Raw genomic sequence first — 21,840 nt, forward strand, 5'->3', positions numbered from 1 at the left:
TTCTTTGAAGTTTAGAGTTTTGAGGTTTTGTATTTAAAATAAATACCTTCCACATTTTGTGAAAATTGAAGATCTATAGGTAAAGAAATAAATATAGGCTATTTATAAATATATAAAAATTGGATTATTGTTATGTTGAGGCATTGTATCTGTGCAGTGTACCAGTGTGCAGGCTGACAGAAGTTTCACTGTGATCTAAAGAATGTGCTTTAGGATGCTTCTATTAGAAAACTGTCCCAACTTGGTAAAGATACATGCTTCTGAAACATCTATGGTTTACATGCTTTGTAGTGACTTGAAGAAGCACATCAGGTGTAAGAGCATGAGCATTTCACCTGTACTGAGCATACTCCAGTTGAGAATTAAGACACATTTCACTGTGCTGGAGTGGCAAGAGGCATTGGATCTGAGGCAGGAAGGCTGCACTTCAGTCCTAGTGTTTCCCTGGAGTTTCAGCAGGAGGCTGAAATGAGGGCAATATGGGCTATGTTGCTTTGGGAATGAATAAATGGGGTAGATGGAGCTTACAGATTGTGGCAGGTGTTAGGATTGTGAGTGGATGTGGATGTTTGTGGAAGAGAAGATTAATGGGAGAAGTGAAGAAGCTCTGAAATAGACCAAATATGTAATAACTTTTTTGTCATTTTCACACCCCATCCCCCAGTATTTGATGTTTTGAAAGAAAACTTCCATAAAAATATATGGGATATGTGATTTTAAAAGCAACATTTACCAGAGCAGAAGAAAGGCCCTTTTTAAAGTCCCTCAGCTGTGATAATTCTGTCCCATTAGCAAGACTCTCTATTGAAGCCAGTTCAGCCTACAGGAGGGAAGGAAGGTTTGGTCATGCTTTCTTATGTATATTGCAGAAATGCTTGCTCATAAATCTATTGATGTCTATTAAAGACAGTTTAGTTTAATTGAACTTCCTGAGCTTTATGAGAATTTTTCTTTGCCTGTATTGCTCCCTTGACAGAATTATTTTTCACTTTCCTCCTGCCTTTTTTTTCTTCTTCTGAGAAAGATGTAAGACCCAGAAAACTAAAAACTGTTGCCACTAAAAGACAGCTTTTGGTTTGGTGGGTTTTTTGTTTTGTTTTGAGGTTTTTTGTTTGGTTTTTGTTTGGTTTTTTTTCTTGTTGTTTTTTTTTTTTCCTGTTCGTAGTGTTTGAGCTTGTTTTAATGTCAGAATAGTGTGAACTGGAGTCTCAGCAAGGAAGTTAATGATCTCCCTGCCTTCTGCTCTGACAGCAACACAATTCTGCAGTGATGCTTTCCAAAGGCCAGCAGAGGACAGAGGTTCCAAGTGAGGTGCCATTCTGAAGCGTTGGTTTGGTTTTTGTGAGGGTTCCTCACTTGTGCAGCAGAGTTAGTAACCAGAGACCACCTTGCTTCAGAGTATGGATTGATTCTAGGCTGGACTAGGTCCAGATTTCTGATTTTAATTGAAAGTTTCTATAAATAGTAGATTATAAAATAGGCTTTTGATGCAAAATTTTATTAATGTCTCCCCAAGCTGATGTTTGGCATGCACTTTATCAGCTAACCACCAACACAGCTACTGCTATGTTCTGGTTTTCCTTTCTTTTTTTTCTTCAGTTGAGTAGATTTTGTCAGGAATTGCTGTGGTAAAACCACTATAGAAATCAAATTAGCTGTTCATCATTTCAGGAATTTAACCCTAATTTGCAGTTTCTGTTTTAGAAGAGGTGAGGTTGAGGACTCACTGCTGCAAAACACAGCTGCTGCTTCTGCTCTTTTTGGTGGATTTGCAGAACAGAATAGTTCTTCTGGCTCACCAAGCACCTGGCACAGGACCACAAGAGTTTAATGGCACTGCATTTATCGGGGGGAAGAGATTCAGTGCTGCTTGTGTGCTCACTTGGCACACTGCAAAGTAAGAGGGGACTTTGCTGTTGGCACTGGAGAACTTACAGCTTGTGGGAATGTTACCCCGGGTTTTGCTCGCAGTAGAATAGTCCTCTAGTAATCATGAAGGGCACGTTCTTGGAAACAGAACTGCTTTTTAATGCTTGCAGCAAGAAATAATGGTTGGATTTGTAACCTGATTTCAACAAAAAAAACCCCAACCAAAAAAAAACCCAAAAAACAAAAACCAACCCCTCCCACCCCAAAAGAAAAACCAAAAAAAACCCCCCATCAAACCCCTCCCCAAAAAACTGCCAAAAAAAAATTCTGGAAACCAGCTCTATGAAGAGATTTTTAATATTGAACAAATACATTTGCATTAGACTGTAAATTTGGATAAACTTTACTATTTTGGTTTTATAACATATTGATACTAGTGTTAATGTAATGAGAGCAAATCTTGTTGTCTTCTGGTGATTTATACTATACTCCTAAGAGTACTATACTGTACTATACTATACTATACTATACTATACTATACTATACTATACTATATTCTTAAGAGATTTATACTATACTCCATTTCTTTTCTGAAATTTCTTTCTTTTAAGAAATCAATATGGGAATGTGACTGATATAATGAACTTAGCTAATGAACTCCCTACTTTTTCCTTCAGTTTCTCTCAGATAACTACTTACATTTCCTTTGTCAAGTTACAATTTCAAAATGAAATATGAACTGTTAATAAAACAGATCCATTTGTTTTCAAGAGGTTCCATGGATCACATGACCCACATTCAGAATTTCTGCCTGGACAGTTTTATTAATACTGTTCCAAATTTGCAAATAAGGACAGCTGGAAAAGTTATCCAAGGGAGGCTGTTTATCTGATGACTTTTTTCAGGTTCATGGGAGTTATGAGGTGGGCTTGTACTCAGTTTGTAGTCTGTTAAACCCAATGTGTTTTCTGAAGTCACAGGTGTCGCGCACAGGGACATCCCCCACAGTCTGGGCATTTCATTACTGGTAAAGCTTTGTTTTCATGGGAGGGAAAAGAACATTAAAAAGCCATGCAGGGGAGTAAACCAAGGTCTACCTAACCATGTAATTTTTGATTTTTTTTTTTTAACAATGGCCCTTGGTGGATGCCTAGGAAAGACATGACAGTGGGGCAGGAAAAAGTAGTGACTTCCCACATCTGTACTCCAAATTTTGATCCCTCTCTGGCTTGAAGACTGAGTCAGAGGTTCTGCCTTTGTGTTTAAGACTGTATCCTTGTGTTTGTTGGCTGAGTTGTGCTAGGATGAGAGCTAATTTCTGACAAGCAACTAGTTAGTTAATGCTGAAATAAAACTCATCACATAGTGAAGCAATTAAAGCACATTGCCCTTCTAAATTTGTTTGGAAAGATACAATGTTTTCCAGGATTAACTGCAGTATTTTTGTTGTGTTTTTTCTGGTTTCCCTAGATATCTCTTCTATTCCTTCCTCACTTGTATCAAAAATGGGAAAAACTTAGTCAATCTCTATCCTCCATAATAGTGTTTACATTTCCTTGAAATTATTTGTTGTATTTTCTTAAAAGCTGTTTGAATTTGGAACTACTTTGAAGTCTCTGTAAAGTTACTCACTTGGCTTATGTTTTTAAAACTCTGAAGAGGCAGTGCTGGAATAATTACAGGTGCAAACTTTGATTTTTGCTCCTTAATATGATTTAAAAAACACATTTTTTTTTTTGTTGGGCAATATGAGATGAACCCCAGTGCAAAGGACTTCAGGCATCTAGAAGTGATATTGTGTGATGCTGAGTCTCTTTTTAACTATCTATTGTAACTTTTCAAATAAATAACCTTCTCCAAATGCCTCAGTTGTTGTTAATTCTATCTTAAGCATAAGATTTTAACCCAATTCTGTTATTTCGTTTTGAGAAATTCCCAGTCTTACCTCTTTATTTTTACATTTACATACCAAAATTCTGTCTGTGGATTAGTCACTCCTCTTCAACCTGTGATTACTTATGACTCTATTCTGCATAGGAATATTGTTTGTTCAATTATTGTCTTCAACATTTTACCTTTTTGCATTTAAAAGATTCCTCCCAAGCTGACTCTGATACATGTTTTATAATGTGGTGTTAACCATTGCACTACACAGCAGTCAATGCCAATTGATTCGTTAACCTTTTAGTCTTTGTGTTTTCATTGTCTCAATTTTCAACCTTCCTTTCACCTCTTTAAAGAAAGTATTATTCCTTGTAATATTTGTTTCCTAGACCTATTACATTTCTGCAATACATTTTAAGAACTATTTTAAAGTATGGCTCTTTGTCATTGTTCTCTTGTTACCGTAATCTGACTTTTTACTTGAACTGTTATATATTAGCTTGTTTAGAGTTTCACCACAGCTGCTGTGAAGTCTGTAGTGTTTTTGTTAGCTTCTTGCTTGTATAATACCAGAATGTGAGGGGTTTTTGGTCTGTTATCTTGCATTCATGTGCCCAAGTCCATCAAGATCACAGTTCAACAAAATGGTATTTCAGAGAGGAGCCGTGTTCTACTTCATTTTATATTAAAGAAATCAGGGGAATTTGGGAAGTAGCTTGGATGTTCTGTCTAAATTTAAGCACCTCCATGAGTATCATCGTGGCAGTGTAAGCACGTGCTTGAATCTAAGCACATATATTTGAGTGTTGCCTTATCATGGTCAGGGTTTTCTCAGCTAGGAGCAAGTTCCTGCTTACAAATATGCAGCATACTGTCAGCTCAGGCCTTGATAGAAGAAGATTTATTATTTAGATTGTAGTTGACATAAATGAAGAAACAAAACTATTGACTTGACAGTTTGGCATTTGTTTTTTGTGAGATAGTGCATATTTAAGTGAAATTTAAAGACTGCTCTGTAACTAGATTCAACAGAACTTCATGACTGCTTTGTCTTAAATAAGATTATGAAGTTTTACAATAAATTATGACTAATTTGACATCTTATACATAGAATGTTTCTCCATTTCCTGAAAAGTTTCTGTTCATGAGTATGCCACTTCTTTAAGGATTATATTTTACTTAGTTTTGTTCTCTTCTGATGCTTTCAGGAATATTTTTGCATTTTGGTAACTTCTCTAATGCAGAAATTCTGTGTTTATTTGTATCTTTCACAATAGCTTGTTTCATTTGTATCATAACATACATATATGTGAGCATGCACACGTGTATATTGTTATAATTTAATCTGATATGTATTTGTATATATATATTTATATATATGTAAAAAATTCACTCTGAAACTGTATATACTGGGTGCAGTATATAATATATTCAATTCCTATACACCAATAATTTGTTTTAAAAGCTATTATTTTATCTGGAATCACAAATACAAAATTCAGTTAGAATGTTGTAGTACAGTGAAAATAGGATTACTATGAAAATAAGGCAGACTGTCTGTGTTTAGATTGAAATTAGGAATGACTGCTAACAGAAAAAATATGGAGTAGCTGAGACCTAGCGTGTTATAGTAAGCTGTGTCACAAGAAATAATAGTTTATACCTCGATTACTAAGATTTAGAAATATTACACTGTTTTCTGCATGCTTCACACTCTGTAAAACAACATTTTTCTTTTTCCTTTTTTTTCACAGCACTTGCTACTAGCAATAAAGTTTATAATGGCATTTGTAATACCTGATAAACCAAGAGATATCCAGATGAAACTTGCCAAATTGGAATTTGAATCTTTAGAGGCTCTCAAACAACAGGTAAGACGATTTCAGATGCAGCTTCATTTTCTCTTAATCCATCATTGCTTAAGAAGTGGAGCAGAGAGTTTTAACCTATATATCTGTCCTTTCAACCCACAAATGTATGCAAATTCACACCAGAAAAAAATTATCTGCCCTTTCATACAGCTTGAAATTCCTGGTGTGACTGGTAATGTAGCACCTTATAATGTCTGTTGTACTTATGTGTGCACACATACTTTCTTTATATTGTCACTTTTAAAGGACATTGGGCTCTATGAAAACTCATTTAATCCCCTGGAGATGTTTGTTATTGCAACACTCTCATTTCTGAAATACCATCACAAGTAGAGAGTTAACTTGGCTCTAGTATTAATCAGAAATTGTAAACAGTCTGAACATGTTTGAAATAATTTTGTTGAGAAGTATATACATGTGAGGAAATAGTAGTGTTGCCTTATTTCACTGTCCATGCAGTATTCTCATTTTATTGTGTAAAAAGGTATATTCCACAATATACTTAACAAATATTTCAAAGCAATTTAGGAAAATAAAGAACTAGAGTGTTTTACTGAAAATTTCTCTTTGAACCAATGATTCCATAGAGTCATTGATGGAGATCACAAGAGATGAAGAGTTGCATGACATTAGCTTCAGTAGGATACAGAGATTCTACAGAGCTGTTTTTGCAATGGTGGCATTCTTTAGGACTTTTTGACTGTGCAATGCTAGATGAGATTTCTAAGATATCTGACATATCACAAAATAGTTAAACTAGGAATAAAAACTCCAGCATTGAGCTGCAGAGTCTGGTTTCCCTATTTATTGTTATTTCAGATATTTTCACACCGCAGAGCATGGCTTTACATGAACATGTTCTTCGTGTGCTCAACATGCACACATGTAAGCTCCTCTAAACTATATATTATGTATGTAAAATGGAAGGTTACTTTTTAAAGCATCTACTGTTGCTGCTTGTGACAAAATGATCTCTTGATTCTGAACAAAATTAGTCTGTAAACAATACACTGCCTTTTGTAGTTAAAATTCCACAGTTTTGTGTGATACTAGAACATCACAACTGAGGTCAGTGCTGTCTCTCTTAATCAACCATAACAAACAAAATCCAAATTACAGTTGTATCTAATGCCTGATAGTTTTGTTTTGCTTTTCTTTAGTAGGTCACCATGAAGTTACCAGGAGCTGGCCAGGGATCTCATGGGGTTTTTAGATAATATTAAAAGGAACAGGACTGCCTTTTTATTTCAGCTGTTCTTTCTCTGTTTGCATTTTGTAGACAGGCAAAACCAGGTCACCCACTGGAACACTAAGGCCAAGTGAATATAGTAACCTTTGGTCACAATGTTCCAGCTGGAATATATGCAGAGTCTCTTTCAGTATGAATGTGCATGTCAGCAGTTAGGTCTTCATCTCCAATCCCAGCATCTGTGCATTCCTGCAATAATATGCCTGATTCCCTGTTTTTCAGGGTTGCTTCATTAATTCAGTAGCAAAAAGTTAGTCTGAATTTCAGCAAAAACCAGAAGCCTGGCCTAGCTCTCACCTAAAGGGTCTAGGAAGAGTATTGGCTGACTTTCAAGTGCCTAGATAAGTAGTTTAAATGCAAGTATACGCCATCACCTTTTTAGATTTCTTCTGATTGATACTGTACCATCTATGCCACAGACATGTAGATATTTGGGCTTTTTTCCTTGTTCTTTAGTGTTTTTCTGAGAGAAAAATATCTGTATATAAAAGTAGCACATTGACACTGCATAAAGATACCAAAACATTTATTTCAGAAGGACATTTTCTATTTCTTCCTCTTGTTACTCAGCGTCAACATGGTAATTTATGCTGTATAACTTACTATCAAGCAAAAAAATAAGTACAGTAGTTTCACGAATACAAGCCGCACGGATTATAAGCCGCACCCCCGGTGCCTCGACAATGTTGCTGTCTTTGTCAATAGATAAGCCGCACCCCGAATATTAGCCGCACTTTCGTTCGTCGCGAGAATCCGTGCGCAGCTTTCACAAATTGGCCAATTAGTAAGAGGATCGCGGCATAGCGGGCTTTACTGGCTCGGGGCGGGGCCAGGCAGGCTCGGCCCGCTCATGGTTGCCGACGGGGCCGGGTGGCCCAGCTCAGCGCCACGGCTCGGCGGGGCTGGCCGGGTGGTGCTGCCGCCGCCGCCGCCGGGCTCGCTGGCCCCCCTCTCCCGTCAGCACCGCCCCGCTGCCGCGTTCGCTCGCCCGGCTGGCAGGGCTGCCGCCGCCGGGCTCGCCGCCCGCCCCGCTGCCGCTTTCGCTCGCCCCGCGCCGCGCCTCGCGAGCGCCGCGCCCGCCCCGCGCCGCGCCCGCCCCGCGGCGCTTTCGCGGCTCGCGGTTCGCGGCGGCGCTTTCGCGGCTCGCGGCTCGCGGCTCGCGGCTCGCGGCGGCGCTTTCGCGGCTCGCGGCTCGCGGCTCGCGGCTCGTGGCTCGCGGCTCGCGGCTCGCGGCTCGCGGCTCGCGGCGACGCTTTCGCGGCTCGCGGCTCGCGGCTCGCGGCTCGCGGCTCGCGGCTCGCGGTTCGCGGCTCGCGGTTCGCGGCGGCGCTTTCGCGGCTCGCGGTTCGCGGCTCGCGGTTCGCGGTTCGCGGCTCGCGGTTCGCGGCTCGCGGTTCGCGGCTCGCGGCTCGCGGCGGCGCTTTCGCGGCTCGCGGTTCGCGGCTCGCGGTTCGCGGTTCGCGGCTCGCGGCTCGCGGCTCGCGGCTCGCGGCTCGCGGTTCGCGGTTCGTGGCTCGCGGTTCGCTGCTCGCGGCTCGCGGCTCGCGGCTCGCGGCTCGCGGCTCGCGGCGGCGCTTTCGCGAGCGCCGCTTTCGCTCGCCCCGCCGGCAGGGCTGCCGCCGCCGCCACCAGGCTCGCCGGCCGCCCCCTCCCGTCTGCACCGCCGCCGCGTTTCCTCGCCCTGGCCGGCACTGCAGGCCCCCGCACCGCCGGGCTCCCCCACGCTGCTGGCCCCGATTCTGCTGGGCTTCCCCCGCTGCCAGGCAGCCCCACCCGCCGGCCTTCCTGCTTCTGCCATGCTCCCCTGCGCTGCTAGCCCCAGTTCTCCCGGGCTCCCCCGCCCTACTGGCTCAGGCTCTGCCGCCCGCCCCCGACACTGCTGGCCCCGCCTCTGCCAGGCTTTCCCACCTCTGCCGGGGCCGGCCGGGCTCCAGCTTGGCTTGGGGCTGCCGCGGGCTCTCACTTCCGTGTTGGCAGCTTTTAGAATTTTGTTAATAGATTAGCCGCCCCGGAATATTAGCCGCACTTCCGGGTTTCCACCAAAATTTTGGTCAAATTGGTGCGGCTTGTATTCGTGAAATTACTGTACAACAAAATCCCCCAAAACGTGTATTTAAAACAACAGGCATAAATATGTTGTGGGATCAAATGTTATGGAGAAATTGATTTGTATACTTTCATGGAAGTATGCATCACATTCCTTTCTTGATGCTATCCAGACATGCATTCCATTGTTTTACCATATAATCTTTTAGAGTACTGCTGTCTTGAAGTGGCTATTAGAAGGGTATTAACAGTGCCACACTGTAAACCTCTGAGATGCCAAAGCAGTTTATTAGGTTCTGTATACAGTGCATGGAGAGAAGATCTCCTAATACAGCCACTTTAAACAGTTGTATTGATTATACTTGGGATCCTTAACTTCAGGCAGTGGGTGTACCTTTACATTTTCATTAATGCTAAGCTAATTGCTTTTTAACATGATGCAGTGGGACTGTAACTATTCTGTGTTCGAATCAATTTGAAGACTTGAGTGTCTATTAGAAGGGGATTTTAGGGAATAGAGTGTCTCAGCTCTCTTATAGACGTGAATAGTCATCATTAGAGCTTGTTAAAAAAACCCTTCTATATGGTGAAAAATGCCATTAAAAAAGGAAGTAATTTTATATTGAAATGTCAGTCTTATTTTGAAGTTCTCAAACTTTAGGAAAGGTTTTTAGGAACTCCTGAAAATTTTTTGGAAACATTTCTTTACATAGTTTGTGTTAAGTTTATTGGAAAGGGGCAGACTGTTGAATGGGTTGAATAATGTGATTTATTTTGAAAAATACTTTGTTATGATACAGTCCTAGTATCATAACAAAGTTTTTTAAAGTAGCTCAAGACAAAGTGTGTTAATCTTTCTGAATCCACATTGGGGGATGTGCTACAGCTGTAGATTTTACTTCAAATTTCCCTAGTATTCTTCAGTATCAAGAATGATAGAGGAGGCTGGTTAGACTCTATTTTGAGGCGGGGGATCTGGGGCAGAGAATAAATTAACATGAACTTTATCACAGAGGACTAAAGAGATTGTGGATCAAGATTCTTGGAAGAGATGCAGGAGTGACTCCTTTCACTCTCCCTAAAGTGATGTCAGGTTCTTTGTTGCCTTGGAAGGAAGCCTGGATAATAGGCAATTAGAAATGGGTATTGTCTGCTGCCAGGGTGATGGGCCCTTTTCTGGTGAGCATCAGGATCCTTCCTGGGGAAGGAGCCACTTGGTAAAGTGGAGTGGGGTGTCTCTGCAGTACTCTGCTCTGTTGCATGTACTTGCTACAAGTGCAGAAACATGCCATGCTCTTTGGTCTAGTTCCTATTTTAGGGAAGACTAAGTATAGATGTGCCTGCAGGCAGCAAGGGAACAGTTAGTTAATTCTCCAGTGGTTCAAGAACTACCACTGCATACATTGTACATGGAAATAATGATGTAAAAATTGTGTGAGGTCACTATCTAGCGTTTTCAGGACTGTGACAGTAAAAACTTCACTAATAAATACTTCAACTTCTGGATAGATCAAAGCTTAATGAATAGGCAAAAAGCCCTCATGGCTGGAGTTGGGTCAGCCATATATCCTTATATAAAAAAGGTCTAAGTTCCAGAAACACCAGACAACCACAGATGAAACAGCATAATTTTGATTTTAGGGACTATATTGCAGTCATGCTTTCAGGTATTAGGAGATCTCCCCAGTATTACCTTCTTCCAGCTGTGGCAAACACCAGTTAAATACCTTTTTTCTGCACTGAAACTAGACCCAGGCAAAAGATAGCCAAATTGGGAAAAAAAAATTATTCATGCAATTATTTTCTGATCATGAAGTACAGATGGTATCAACTCTAAGATAATGTATAACTTGTAGATATTTTTCAAGGAAAGATAAAGTGTTAAGTGATGGGGAATGGCCTGTCTTTTCACAAAGTGCACTAATTACTTTTACAGCATCAGTACTAGATCTGAAAACACAAGCTCGTTGATGTAAAAATGCTCGTCATTTTATGTGGTAGTTTTGCATTAAAACATCTGACATAAGTTAAATAAAGATGTTTTTCCTTAATGGCATCTCCTGCACCAGTCTCTGAGCAAGATAAACATAGCCCTGATGGCAACAATAGAGAAATACATTTTTGTGCAAGAACTGGCTTTTTCAGAGTAATTGTAGAGGGCTGAAACTGTCCTTAAGCTGGAGCAGAAATGCAGATACAGAGGATTTTTTGCTCTGTGCATCCTTTCCCAGTTTCATCCTCATCCCTTACCTCCAAGGGGACCTAATCTATAAATATCCTATCATCCCTGTGCGCTCGATTCCTTACATAGTCTTCTAGCCATCAGTGGGCAGTATCTTTTAACAGGAATGCTTTTTCCTTCTGATATTTGAAGCCTTTCAGTGCTTCCTCTGAAGAAGCAAGTCCATCTGTTGGGTATCTGGTGTCCATCTGTAAATATTCCACCAGGAAGCGACTCCAGACAGATAACAGACTCATGACTGAAGGGCCCAGTCAGCTGATTGACAGCTGTCACCCTTCCTCAACTGGCAGTAATGAAAAGGGTCAGGCTTAGTGAACACCAGCCACGCAAAGATGCCTCCTTTATCCTCCCTGGTGTATTTCTGTTCAGAGAGTGATAAAGCAATGCAGTTAAGACCTTTTGCTCTTTCATACAGTATCTCCCTTGGCAGCTGTACCATCCATATGCAGTTGCTTAATGGCAGTGGTATAGTCTGAATATCCAGAAACAATTGTTTCAGTTGCTTTTGAGTGAAGTCCAGGTGTTTGTAAGTCAGTACTGTTCCTTCCTAATGATTTCCAGCAGAATAACAAGTTATTTTAAACAACAGCAGGTGCCACATTCACTAGGATTTCTCCAGCAGTGTCAACCATTTCCTGAAAATGGGTCTTGTGTCTCAACTCCATCTCAAGGAAATGCAGGAAGTTAGGAATGCTGTGACGGATCTCTGCATCATCATCACTGACCAGAGGCTTCTTCAGAACACGACAGTGTGTTAACAAGCTTCTTTTTGAAAAGGATAGTGTGGCAATGACAGAAAGAGACCGGTGTCTGTTCACCTAGGTGCAGTCATGTGGAAAGTTTAAAACCTTCCTCCCTCCTTCTGCAGGTATTTTACTATGTGAAAGTTGCTATTCTCTCAGTAAAAACCTTCTGATTCAAGTAATTTCAGTGCCTTATCATTGCAATTCACTACACTGCAGCAGCTTTAATAATGGCAAAGCTTTCTGGTTTCTGACTGCAATTGCTGAACCTTGCTATTTCCCCTGGGAATAGTACCCACTAGCACTCATCATATCCTTTCCAGAAGGAATACACTGTGCTGGCCTGTTACAGTGTGTAGCTTCTCTGAGAACAGCTTTCTTCAGCTCAGATCAAAACAGTATTGCTGATTTAAGGGTCTTCTGTACTGTGTGACATTTGTGCATTCTCCTTGCACCTCTTCAAGCTGTTTTTGTTGTAGAGATTTTCTGTGTACTAGTATATCATGTGTCTCAAAATACGACTGTGGATGTGATGGGCCAAGAGCTGCTTGACTTATCAGTGAGCCTCAGAAATGACCCTTTTTGTGGGGGAAGGAAGAGAACAGGATCTTTGTTTTTAACTGTCTAACATTGGAATAGTGTAAGTCATTAGTTCTTAACATCCTGTTTATTTATCATGCAAAACGGAAACTGAAGACAGTTTTTTGTGAGTCTGAAGCAAACTCAGTGGATTCTGCCTTATGTGATGCTGATATTACCAGAATTTAGAGGGACCTGTAGATTCAGGACTGCTCTCAATACACCACTGAAGCTTGTTCCATGCTTGCTGGCAATGCCGAAAATACACAAGGCTGCAGTCAGACAGGAAGAGCAGCAAGTAGCTGACATGAAAAGATTTCATTCAAATAATCTAAGATTTTCGAAGCAACCTGTAGGAAAGGCTGATGAAACTTGAACTCAGACACTGAATTTAGGTTAAAACAGAATGCGAGCAAATAAACCACTTGCTTTATGTTTTGACACCATCCTCACCTCCAAAAAATCCTTAAAAATAGCATTGTTTCAAACGAAAAAAAAAATTAACAAAGCCTCATTTTTTTCTGAAGAAATACATGGCTGCACTTATTTACAACTCTACAGTTTTGTGTAATGAGATATAACTCACAGCTGATGTTAAAATAAAACCATTGCTAATCATTGTTGGTTGCTGTAGGTTTTTTTAAGAGGCCAAACCTGTTACTTCAACTTCACAAATGCAGTTTTTTTTCGTGAATAAGCAGAACTCTTTCAGACATGTCAATATAACATGTGCATATGTTTGGTAGCAACAGGATATAATGCAAGTAAGATTCATTATATTTTCATAACAGTTTTTTAAGCATAGAAAGACTTACACCCAGTCATAGAACAGACTGTGCTCAAACATAGTTTTGACAGAGTATTTTAAACATGAATTCCTTTAATCCTGGAGCTTGCTTGAGAGTATGTTAATGAAAATTTCTTTCAATAGAAGAGTGTTAGCAAAACAAAAATAGATTGAGGTCCTTTAAGTAAAGAAAAGTAAAATCAAATTTGGGAAGGAGATTCATGTCTCCCTATTTTCTACTTTTCAGCTGAAAGTGAGATGACAAAAAGTCTGTTTGGTTAGGAATAAGTTAAACATTTAACTATGGGACCCTTGAGAGCTAACAGTATAAATATAAACTTTCAAATAGGTGTAATGAGATGGTAGATGATAGTTTTGCATGCTCTTAATGGGAACAGAAACAAATAATGCACCAACTTTCCAGCAGGTGTAGCTTTCTTTTTCAACAACCCATTTGTTCTCTGTGGCTATTATAAAATTGTGCATCACATTCTGTTTCCAGAACAGCTGAGTCTCTCTGGGAAGATAATCCAGTTTTACCTGTTTTCAAATCCTGACCTAGAGCCGGTGGTGGAATGAATATCATTCAGTTCAGTACTCTCTTTTTGCCTGATGTCCCAGGTCACTGACAAGATGTGATCTCAACAAGGAAACCTGGAGTAAGGGGATAGGATAAAAACTAGTTTAAAATTGTTCCTACTGTAAGACTACTGCAGCTACATGAAGCTTTCATAGTTTCAGAACCCAGAGGGGATCCCAATTATGTGTGTATTAGTTTGAATGCAAGGCAAGAGGCTATTCCACTTCCCATACAAACGAGGGTAAAGTGCACCATGAGATTTACAGTAGTTTCACGAATACAAGCTGCACGGAGTATAAGCCACACTTCCGGTGCATTGACAATGTTGCTGTCTTTGTCAATAAATAAGCCGCACCCCGAATATTAGCCGCACTTTTGTTCGTAGCGAGAATCCGTGCGCAGCTTTCACAAATTTGCCAATTAGTAACAGGATCACGGCATAGAGGGGCTTACTGGCTCGAGGCAGGGCCAGGCAGGCTCGGCCCACTCATGGTTGCCGACAGGGGCGGATGGCCCAGCTCGGCGCTACGGCTCGACGGGGCCGGCCGGGCGGTGCTGCCGCCGCCGCCGCCAGGCTCCCTGCTCCCGTCTGCACTGCCACTGCTGCGTTTGCTCGCCCTGCGGGCGGTGTTGCTGCCGCCGCTGCCGCCAGGCTCCCTGGCTCCCCACTCCCGTCTGCACCACCGCTGCCGCGTTTGCTCGCCCTGGCTGGCACTGCTGGCCCCCGCACCGCCGGGCTCCCCCATGCTGCTGGCCCCGGTTCTCCTGGGCTCCAGTGGACTGCTAGCCCCGCTTCTACCGGGCTTCTCCCTGCCGCTGGGCTTCCTGCTTCTGCTGTCCTCCCCTATGCAGTTTGGCTCCCATGCACTGCCAGCCCTGCTTCTACCAGGCTTCTCCCTGCCGCCGGGCAGCCCTGCACCGCCGGGCTTCCTGCTTCTGCTATCCTCCCCTGTGCAGTCTGGCTCCCGTGCACTGCCAGCCCTGCTTCTGCCGGGCTCCCCTGCGCTGCTGGCCCGGGCTCTGCCGCCCCCCCTGCCCCGCCCTGCTGGCTCAGGCTCAGCCACCTGCCCCCCGCACTGCTGGCCCCGCCTCTGGCAGGCTTTCCCACCTCTGCCGGGGCCGGCCGGGCTCCAGCTTGGCTTGGTGCTGCTGCGGGCTCTCACTTCCGTGTTGGCAGCTTTTAGAATATTGTTCATGTATTAGCTGCCCCCAAATATTGGCCGCACTTCCGGGTTTCCACCAAAATTTTTATCAAATTGCTGCGGCTTGTATTCGTGAAATTACTGTAATCTCAAGAACTCTGGTAACAGTTTTTTACAGGACATTCATGTGTCTGTAGTTACAGACATCTAAATGTGTTGTACCTGTTACTGAGAAGGTGAAGGACTAGAGCGAGAAGTAAAGTGAAATCTCTTCTCATGTTAAAATTACTTCAAAATAAAAGATTCCTGTGGGGTTACACTTACTATGCTTTGATAATGAGATTGACTTTATAGAACTGAATAGAATTTGATTATAAAAAATGCAGTATTTGTTGCAAGCAGCTGTGGACTCCTACACACCTTTTGCATTTTAAATATCCTTTTCCCTATGCCACCTCAACAGATCCCAGTGATAACAATGGACTTTAAGAAGAAATGCTAGTTTGTTTGAAATAATTAAACTTGACTTTCTCTGTGAGCAGGAAGACAATAAATGGATACATCTCAACTTTTTGGAGATGATGATTTCAGCTAAATTTTAGATGGTTAACTATTACTGATTATACTATTACTACCCCGCCTGCCAAGAAGATCTCTGTCATCCTGTCTACAAGGAAGAGCTCTTTTTGGGATGTGACTGGAGACCAAAGAGCAGGAACCCACAGAATTCCTGAAAAAGGGGAGAAAATTTAAAAGTGGGTTCATGTCTGCATGTTGTAGTTATGGCACTTGTACCACAACTGAGTCTTTGCAAATGCTGTACAGCCTGATAATGGTGATTCTAAGAACAAGTCTTCAGTATGGTATGTTGCCTACCCAACCACTGGGCTTTTGTTAATTTTTTATTTTGAAAAATTATTTTTATTTTGTGCCTCCTGGTGCTGCCTTGAATACTCACACTTTCTGTGGTATGAGAAATAGCAGTCTGATAGATATCTGCCATTTCAGTGAAACTCGTGGCAAATAGTCAAGTTCTTGCTGTTATTCCAAAATGAGATGTTAATTGCTTGCCTGGATAGCATAAAAAGAAAAATAAGGAGTTAATGTGTGTACATTTTGTTTAAATTCAATAATGTGTATTAATACTTAATTGTGTTATAAATACATAACTGTAGCATATGCTTTTGGTGTATTAGAGTAATCCTTGTGCAAATGTTTTCCATACTTTCATCACAGAGAACTTTGTAAAGGTGGTTTCATGGACTACTGCTTCTGGCACTTTCAAATATCTAATTCTCTACTTTCTCCCAGCATCAAAAGAGCTGATATAGTTGAAAATGTATTGAGAGGATGATTTAAAAAAGGTAAAAATTAGTAGTTGTCTCTGTCGTGTAGTATTTTCTCTATTTTTCAATCTATGGTGTTGACCTGAAACTGTAAGTTAGGGCATTATTTTAATGGGCACGCCATGGGTTATTTTATAATCACAGGTATATACAGGCAAACCAGGTATAAATAGTGTCACCAGTGTGTATAAGTACAGAACATTTTTTACTTAGTTCAAAAGAGATAGCAAAATCCCTTAATACAGTCAAGGACTGTGTTGCAAAGTAAAAGAGGAAATGCTGCTGACACTTTGTTTCTTATTGAATCCATGCTCAGCACCATCTTTTCTTTCTGTTATTACTTTCTGCTACAACTATGGCTTGAGCTTTAATCCCTTCAGGGATCTCTTACTGCAAAGACCACTCTTTTGACTGTCACAGAACCCTATCATGCTTGGCTTGGATTCCTTTTACACAAGCAGTGACAATTTGTGCAGTAGCTCTCCCAGCTACTTCTCTGTAGCAATAATATCCACTAAGATTTTTTTTTTTCTACAAACCTCTCTTAAAGAATTAACTTTCCTCTCCCTCACCCTCTCATCTAGTTGGAGTTCGAGAGGGATGGAATGGTTTCTCTTCTTTCTCCAAACTAGGCAAAAACTGCATTGCAGGAGGTTTCAGTCTTTGAATACCTCTGTCTCTTAAGGTGTCTGTCTGGGGACACCTGTCTGGCAGGTAGTGAAGGTGGTTCACTCTTAGTCAAATTACCATTCCCGAGGAGTCACTGGGTTCCCACAAGCTGGACAACATATAGCAACATTTGAATTTTGGCTTGGGGTTTTTCTACCACTCATATTATCAACAAATTATCAATTCACATTTCATTTATAGTCTTGTAATTTATGCATATTATTTGGCAACCCAGTATTGTGTACTTGCCCTTTTTGCTGCTTCTCAAAATCACGATAATTCAAAAATTTGAATGTAGTCAAATTTGTGCTAAGGAAAACTTTCCAAATGAACAGATGGATATGAAGCAGCTTGGTCCAACAAAGGTGGTTTTATTTGTTTTAACTCCATTATATTAGAAATCTTCTGTAAACTCTACATATGCTCATCCATGTCAGCTGAAAAATAATCATGTCAGATGTAAGTATCTCTTGTATCAGAATAGACACTGCCTACTTGTTCATAGATAATTAGCTAGTACGTGTTCTGTGTCAGTACTTGTTTTCTAAGGCTTCCTGTATCCATGATATAAGGAATTTTGCTATAATGACTTAAATAATTTTGCCCTTTAGCAGTATCCAGACTGACACCTAGACTACATTTAGACATGTTCTTTAAGAGTTTGTGATTTCAAAGAATTAGTCTGGTGTAGTTTTGAAGGGACAGCTAGAAATCATGCAGGCCACACCACATCCCCATGTTAAGCTAGTTGGTATAATTGAAGTGAAGCTCCATGTGGACTAGGAAGGGTCATATTTTTAAAATAAACCCTTCCTGCAGAGTGACATTGTGCCATTTTGCCAGAGAGGTTTTTGGAGTTTTCTCCTATTTGCTTTGGACAATTGAAATAAAATCTTTTTTTTTTTTTTTTTTTTTTTTTTTTTTTTTTTTTTCTGGAACACTTTGAACTGTATGACAGATTTGCTTTGTGAAAATATACCATGTATGTGTCAAAACAAAAAGCCCAACCTCTGTCACTAGTAGAGATGTAAGCACTCTGACTCCAAGTTGAATATGTGTGGCAGGACAGCACCAGCAAAATTTAGTGTACGTGTTTTGCAGATATGGTGAGGAAAGTAATATTTTCACTAATGATTGTGTAACTGTTGTGGAAATACACTGTTCAGTGGTGGACACTGCTTAATTGAAATAAAACTGGTAAATGATGAGGAACTACAGAAAATTTAATCACTTAACAGGTGTAACAGGATGTCTGGTGTCTGAGGAAGATACAGAGACTCTGTGTATGAAGGGGAAGGAAGATTGAGAGTCCTTTTTTTTCCCCTGTGCCAGCTCAGCCAACAAAACCAGGACCCTGTGTTGAGTCACTTTGCTAGAAGCAGGTGTGAGGTATCAACCAGAAAGAAATTCTAACTTGCCTTTTCTTCATTTCCTGCAACTGGCTAGCTTCCTTACAAGGAGAATAGTAGCACTTGTATTATCAAAGGAACTTGGTTTTGGCATTTCTTCATGGGCATGTATGATTAGGGAATCAGAAAGGAGCTGTGATGGTGTACAAGAATGCAGGAGATGATGATAAGAAAGTCTGGAGAAATTAAGCTCTGATACTTTTTCCTGATGCACATTTAAGATGTGAGAAGTCTCTGTCTACCACAGGGACATTCATAAGCCTTTTGTTCCAGTATCAGCAGTTCTTTTTAATATATGTACAAGTGATTCTCACAAACAGCAGTTTATGAGACAGTGACAACCTGAACCAGCAGTTTGTAACCTTTGCTACCACGATACAGAGGAGATTATTTAGGGACTATTTATTTAGCTTGTCAAGAAAAAGTTGAGAGGTGTCCTTCTGTAAAGTTACGTAGGTATGTATTTATTTCCAGTGCATGGAAGTGTAGAGCTTTTAGGCTTATTGATAAAATATCATGTGGCCCAGTGTCTGAAATCAGACATTAAATAAAGGAGGCATGATTTTTTATCTATGAAAATAGGTGAATGTTGGTCCAGACTAGAAAACAAGCCTATCAGGGACAAAAGTAACTTTTATCAAAGATAGCATGCCATCTCTACCAGCATCCACAAACAAATGTCTAGAAAAGACCAGGAAAGTGTGGCAACTAGGTGATGTGCCTCCTCCTAAAACTCTCACAATTTCCAGTCATTTTTAGCTCTTGATTTTTCTAAGACAGATGCAGTATCTTTGTATTTAATAATCTTCAGTTATTCTGTTCCTTTTTGAGACATTTTTGGCTTTAGGGTCCACAGAATCCTTCAGCAAGAAGTGCCACAAGTCATTATTCTTGGTGCCAAGGATAGAGGTTGATTGTATGTTTTAATATATTTTAATTTGGTTTGGTGGGAAGAAGTCTTTAGCTTTTACGTATGAGAAGAGGTATTTAATAAAATTGTCATGGAGGTCCTTTTGGCTTCTGTGATACATGAATCTGAGTTTTTATAACTTTATTTTATGGGCTTTGTGGAAAATACGATGGTCTGATTTAGCTTGTTAATGATGCTTGCAAATTTGCTTTAAAACAATTAGTATAATCAAATCACATGCTTCAGGGCTTTAGCTGACTCCTTTTTTCCTCTGTTTGTGTATAGATGGTCAAATAATGTGCAGTGTTGCAAATAGACCTCTTTCTTGGAGGCCATGTTAACATTTTGCTAACACAATAAAAGCCAGATGGATTACCAAATTTGGGAAGATTCAAGTTGGCAAGATTCCTCTAGTTTCTTTTCTTCCACCCCATTACAGTACCTGAATTAATTTACCTAATCTGTTTCTTGCTGCCATAATGGTGATTTTAGGTGCTAAGGGTACTTTCCTGTTCTTTTTTTCATGGAAAGTTACTTAATCTGCCAAACCATGAAAAGTCTTGAATACTGCCAGTTTGGTAGTTGTCATTAGAACAAGATATCGTGACTTGATGGGGGTTGATCTCATGGCCTGTTGTGTTTTTGAAGTATGCTGGGCAGTTACACCACAATGTAACAGTGCCTGATGGTGTTTATTTTCTTAAAATAACTAAGGTCATTTCTATCACTTTGAACTTGGACACTTAAAATTCCAGTCTTCAAACTTCGTTAACTTTATGGAAGAAGAAGAAAATATTACACTGATGAGTAATAGGTATGTATTCATTAATATACTGGGTTATTAACCTGTGTGAGTCTTACATGAAGTTGTGTTGTGCATCTGAAATTTTTATTTACAGTAATTTCACGATTATAAGCCGCACCATTTTGACTAAAATTTTGGTCCGAACCCAAAGTGCGGCTTATAATCAGATGCGGCTTATATATAGACAAAGAACAAAAAGTTGCTGTTTTAGTTTGGAGGACAGGTGTCTGCTGAGAAAGGCAGGAACTTCTCTTTGAAATGGAGAATGTAAACCCCCTCCCTCCAAATTGTTATAATTTTGAAATCAAGGGGCTTTCAGGCAAAAATATGGGAATTAGGAATAATAGTTCTTTTCTAGGGAAATTAAAATAGAAATACAGTACTACAAAGAAACAAACTCCAAACCCTGACAAAGTCAGAGTACAGCCTGACACCCAGTCAGGCAGGGTGTTGGTAGCAGTCCCATTAAATGGTGGCTGCAGTCCTCTTGCAGTGACAGATGTGATTCAGTTGGAGCAGTGCTCCTGTACAAGGTGCAGTTTCCCTCCAGGGGTCCAGTGGTGATGTGGAGAAATCCGGTTTTCCTCTGGAGTCCAGTGGAGAAAGGGGCTCCCTTAATGTCCCAAAACCTCTGTTTTTATTTTGGTAAGAAATGTTGGGCTCTTCCCCCTGGCTGGAGCAATTTCCAATGGGATGAAGTACAGTAAATTCACGAATACAAGCCGCACTGAGTATAAGCCGCATCTCTGGGTGTTGGCAAATATTTTGGTTTTTGTCCATAAATAAGCCGCACCCGAATATAAGCCGCTCTGTCGTTCGCAGCGAGGACCCGCGTGCAATTAGTAACAGAACCGCGGGAGGGCGGGGTTTACTGGCTGAGCTAAGGCTGTGCAGGCTCGGCCCGCTAGGGGCTGCTGACGGGGCCAGGTGGCCCAGCCCGGTGCTGCCGCTCGGGGCCGGCCGCCGCTGCCACTGGGCTCGGGGCCACCCGCCGCTGCCACTGGGCTCGGTCACCCCGGGTCGGCGCTGCCCCGCCGTGGCAGGCAGGGACGGAGCTTTCCCCGCTCCTACGGCAGCGGTGGCGGGCGGGGACAGAGCTTTCCCGCGCCTGTGGCACCGGCGACGGGCTCAGACAAAGCACCCCGCCTCCTCCCCGAGCCGTGGCAATGGCTGTGCGGGGCTCCCGTCGGCTCCCCGAGACGCGGCAATGGCAGCGCGTGCTTCCACCTGCCTCCCCGGGCCACAGCAATGGCTGCGCGGGGCTCCCGTTGGCTCCCGGAGCCGCAACAATGGCGGCGCCCCCCTCCCCCGTCCTCCCCGGGCCACAGCAATGGCGGCGCAGGGCCCCCGTCGGCTCCCCGAGCCGCGGCAATGGCGGCGCCCACCCCCCCCCGTCCTCCCCGAACCGCGGCAATGGCGGCGCGCCCCCCCACCCGTCCTCCCCTGGGCTGCGGCAGAGGAGGGAAGAAGAGAGCTCTGCCGCCTCTCTCCCCGCCCCCCGTGCTGCGTGCAGGGAGCCAGGGCAACACAGTAACACTGTAACAATCGCGGAATGCTGGCTTTTACTGGCAGGTGCTTGGCTCGGTGCCCTGACTGGCATGTCTGGGGTCGTAAATGTCAGAAAATTATTCACATATTAGCCGCCCCCGACTATTAGCCGCACTTCCGGGTTTCCACCAAAATTTTTGTCAAATTGCTGCGGCTTGTAT

At 41.9% G+C, this 21,840-nt stretch overlaps 1 protein-coding gene across 2 annotated transcripts in view; it reads left to right on the top strand.

The window, feature by feature from the left end:
* The window catches only part of ANO10 (anoctamin 10), a 135,219-nt gene that overhangs the window by 82,743 nt on the left and 30,636 nt on the right, over nt 1-21,840 (top strand). For both annotated transcript variants that reach the window (XM_033053511.2, XM_033053520.2), the window contains exon 12: nt 5,508-5,624. In XM_033053511.2, the coding sequence (XP_032909402.1) occupies nt 5,508-5,624 (117 nt within the window). The remainder of the gene's footprint in view (nt 1-5,507; nt 5,625-21,840) is intronic.

Source organism: Catharus ustulatus, chromosome 1, assembly GCF_009819885.2.
Source record: "Catharus ustulatus isolate bCatUst1 chromosome 1, bCatUst1.pri.v2, whole genome shotgun sequence".
NCBI lineage: Eukaryota > Metazoa > Chordata > Aves > Passeriformes > Turdidae > Catharus > Catharus ustulatus.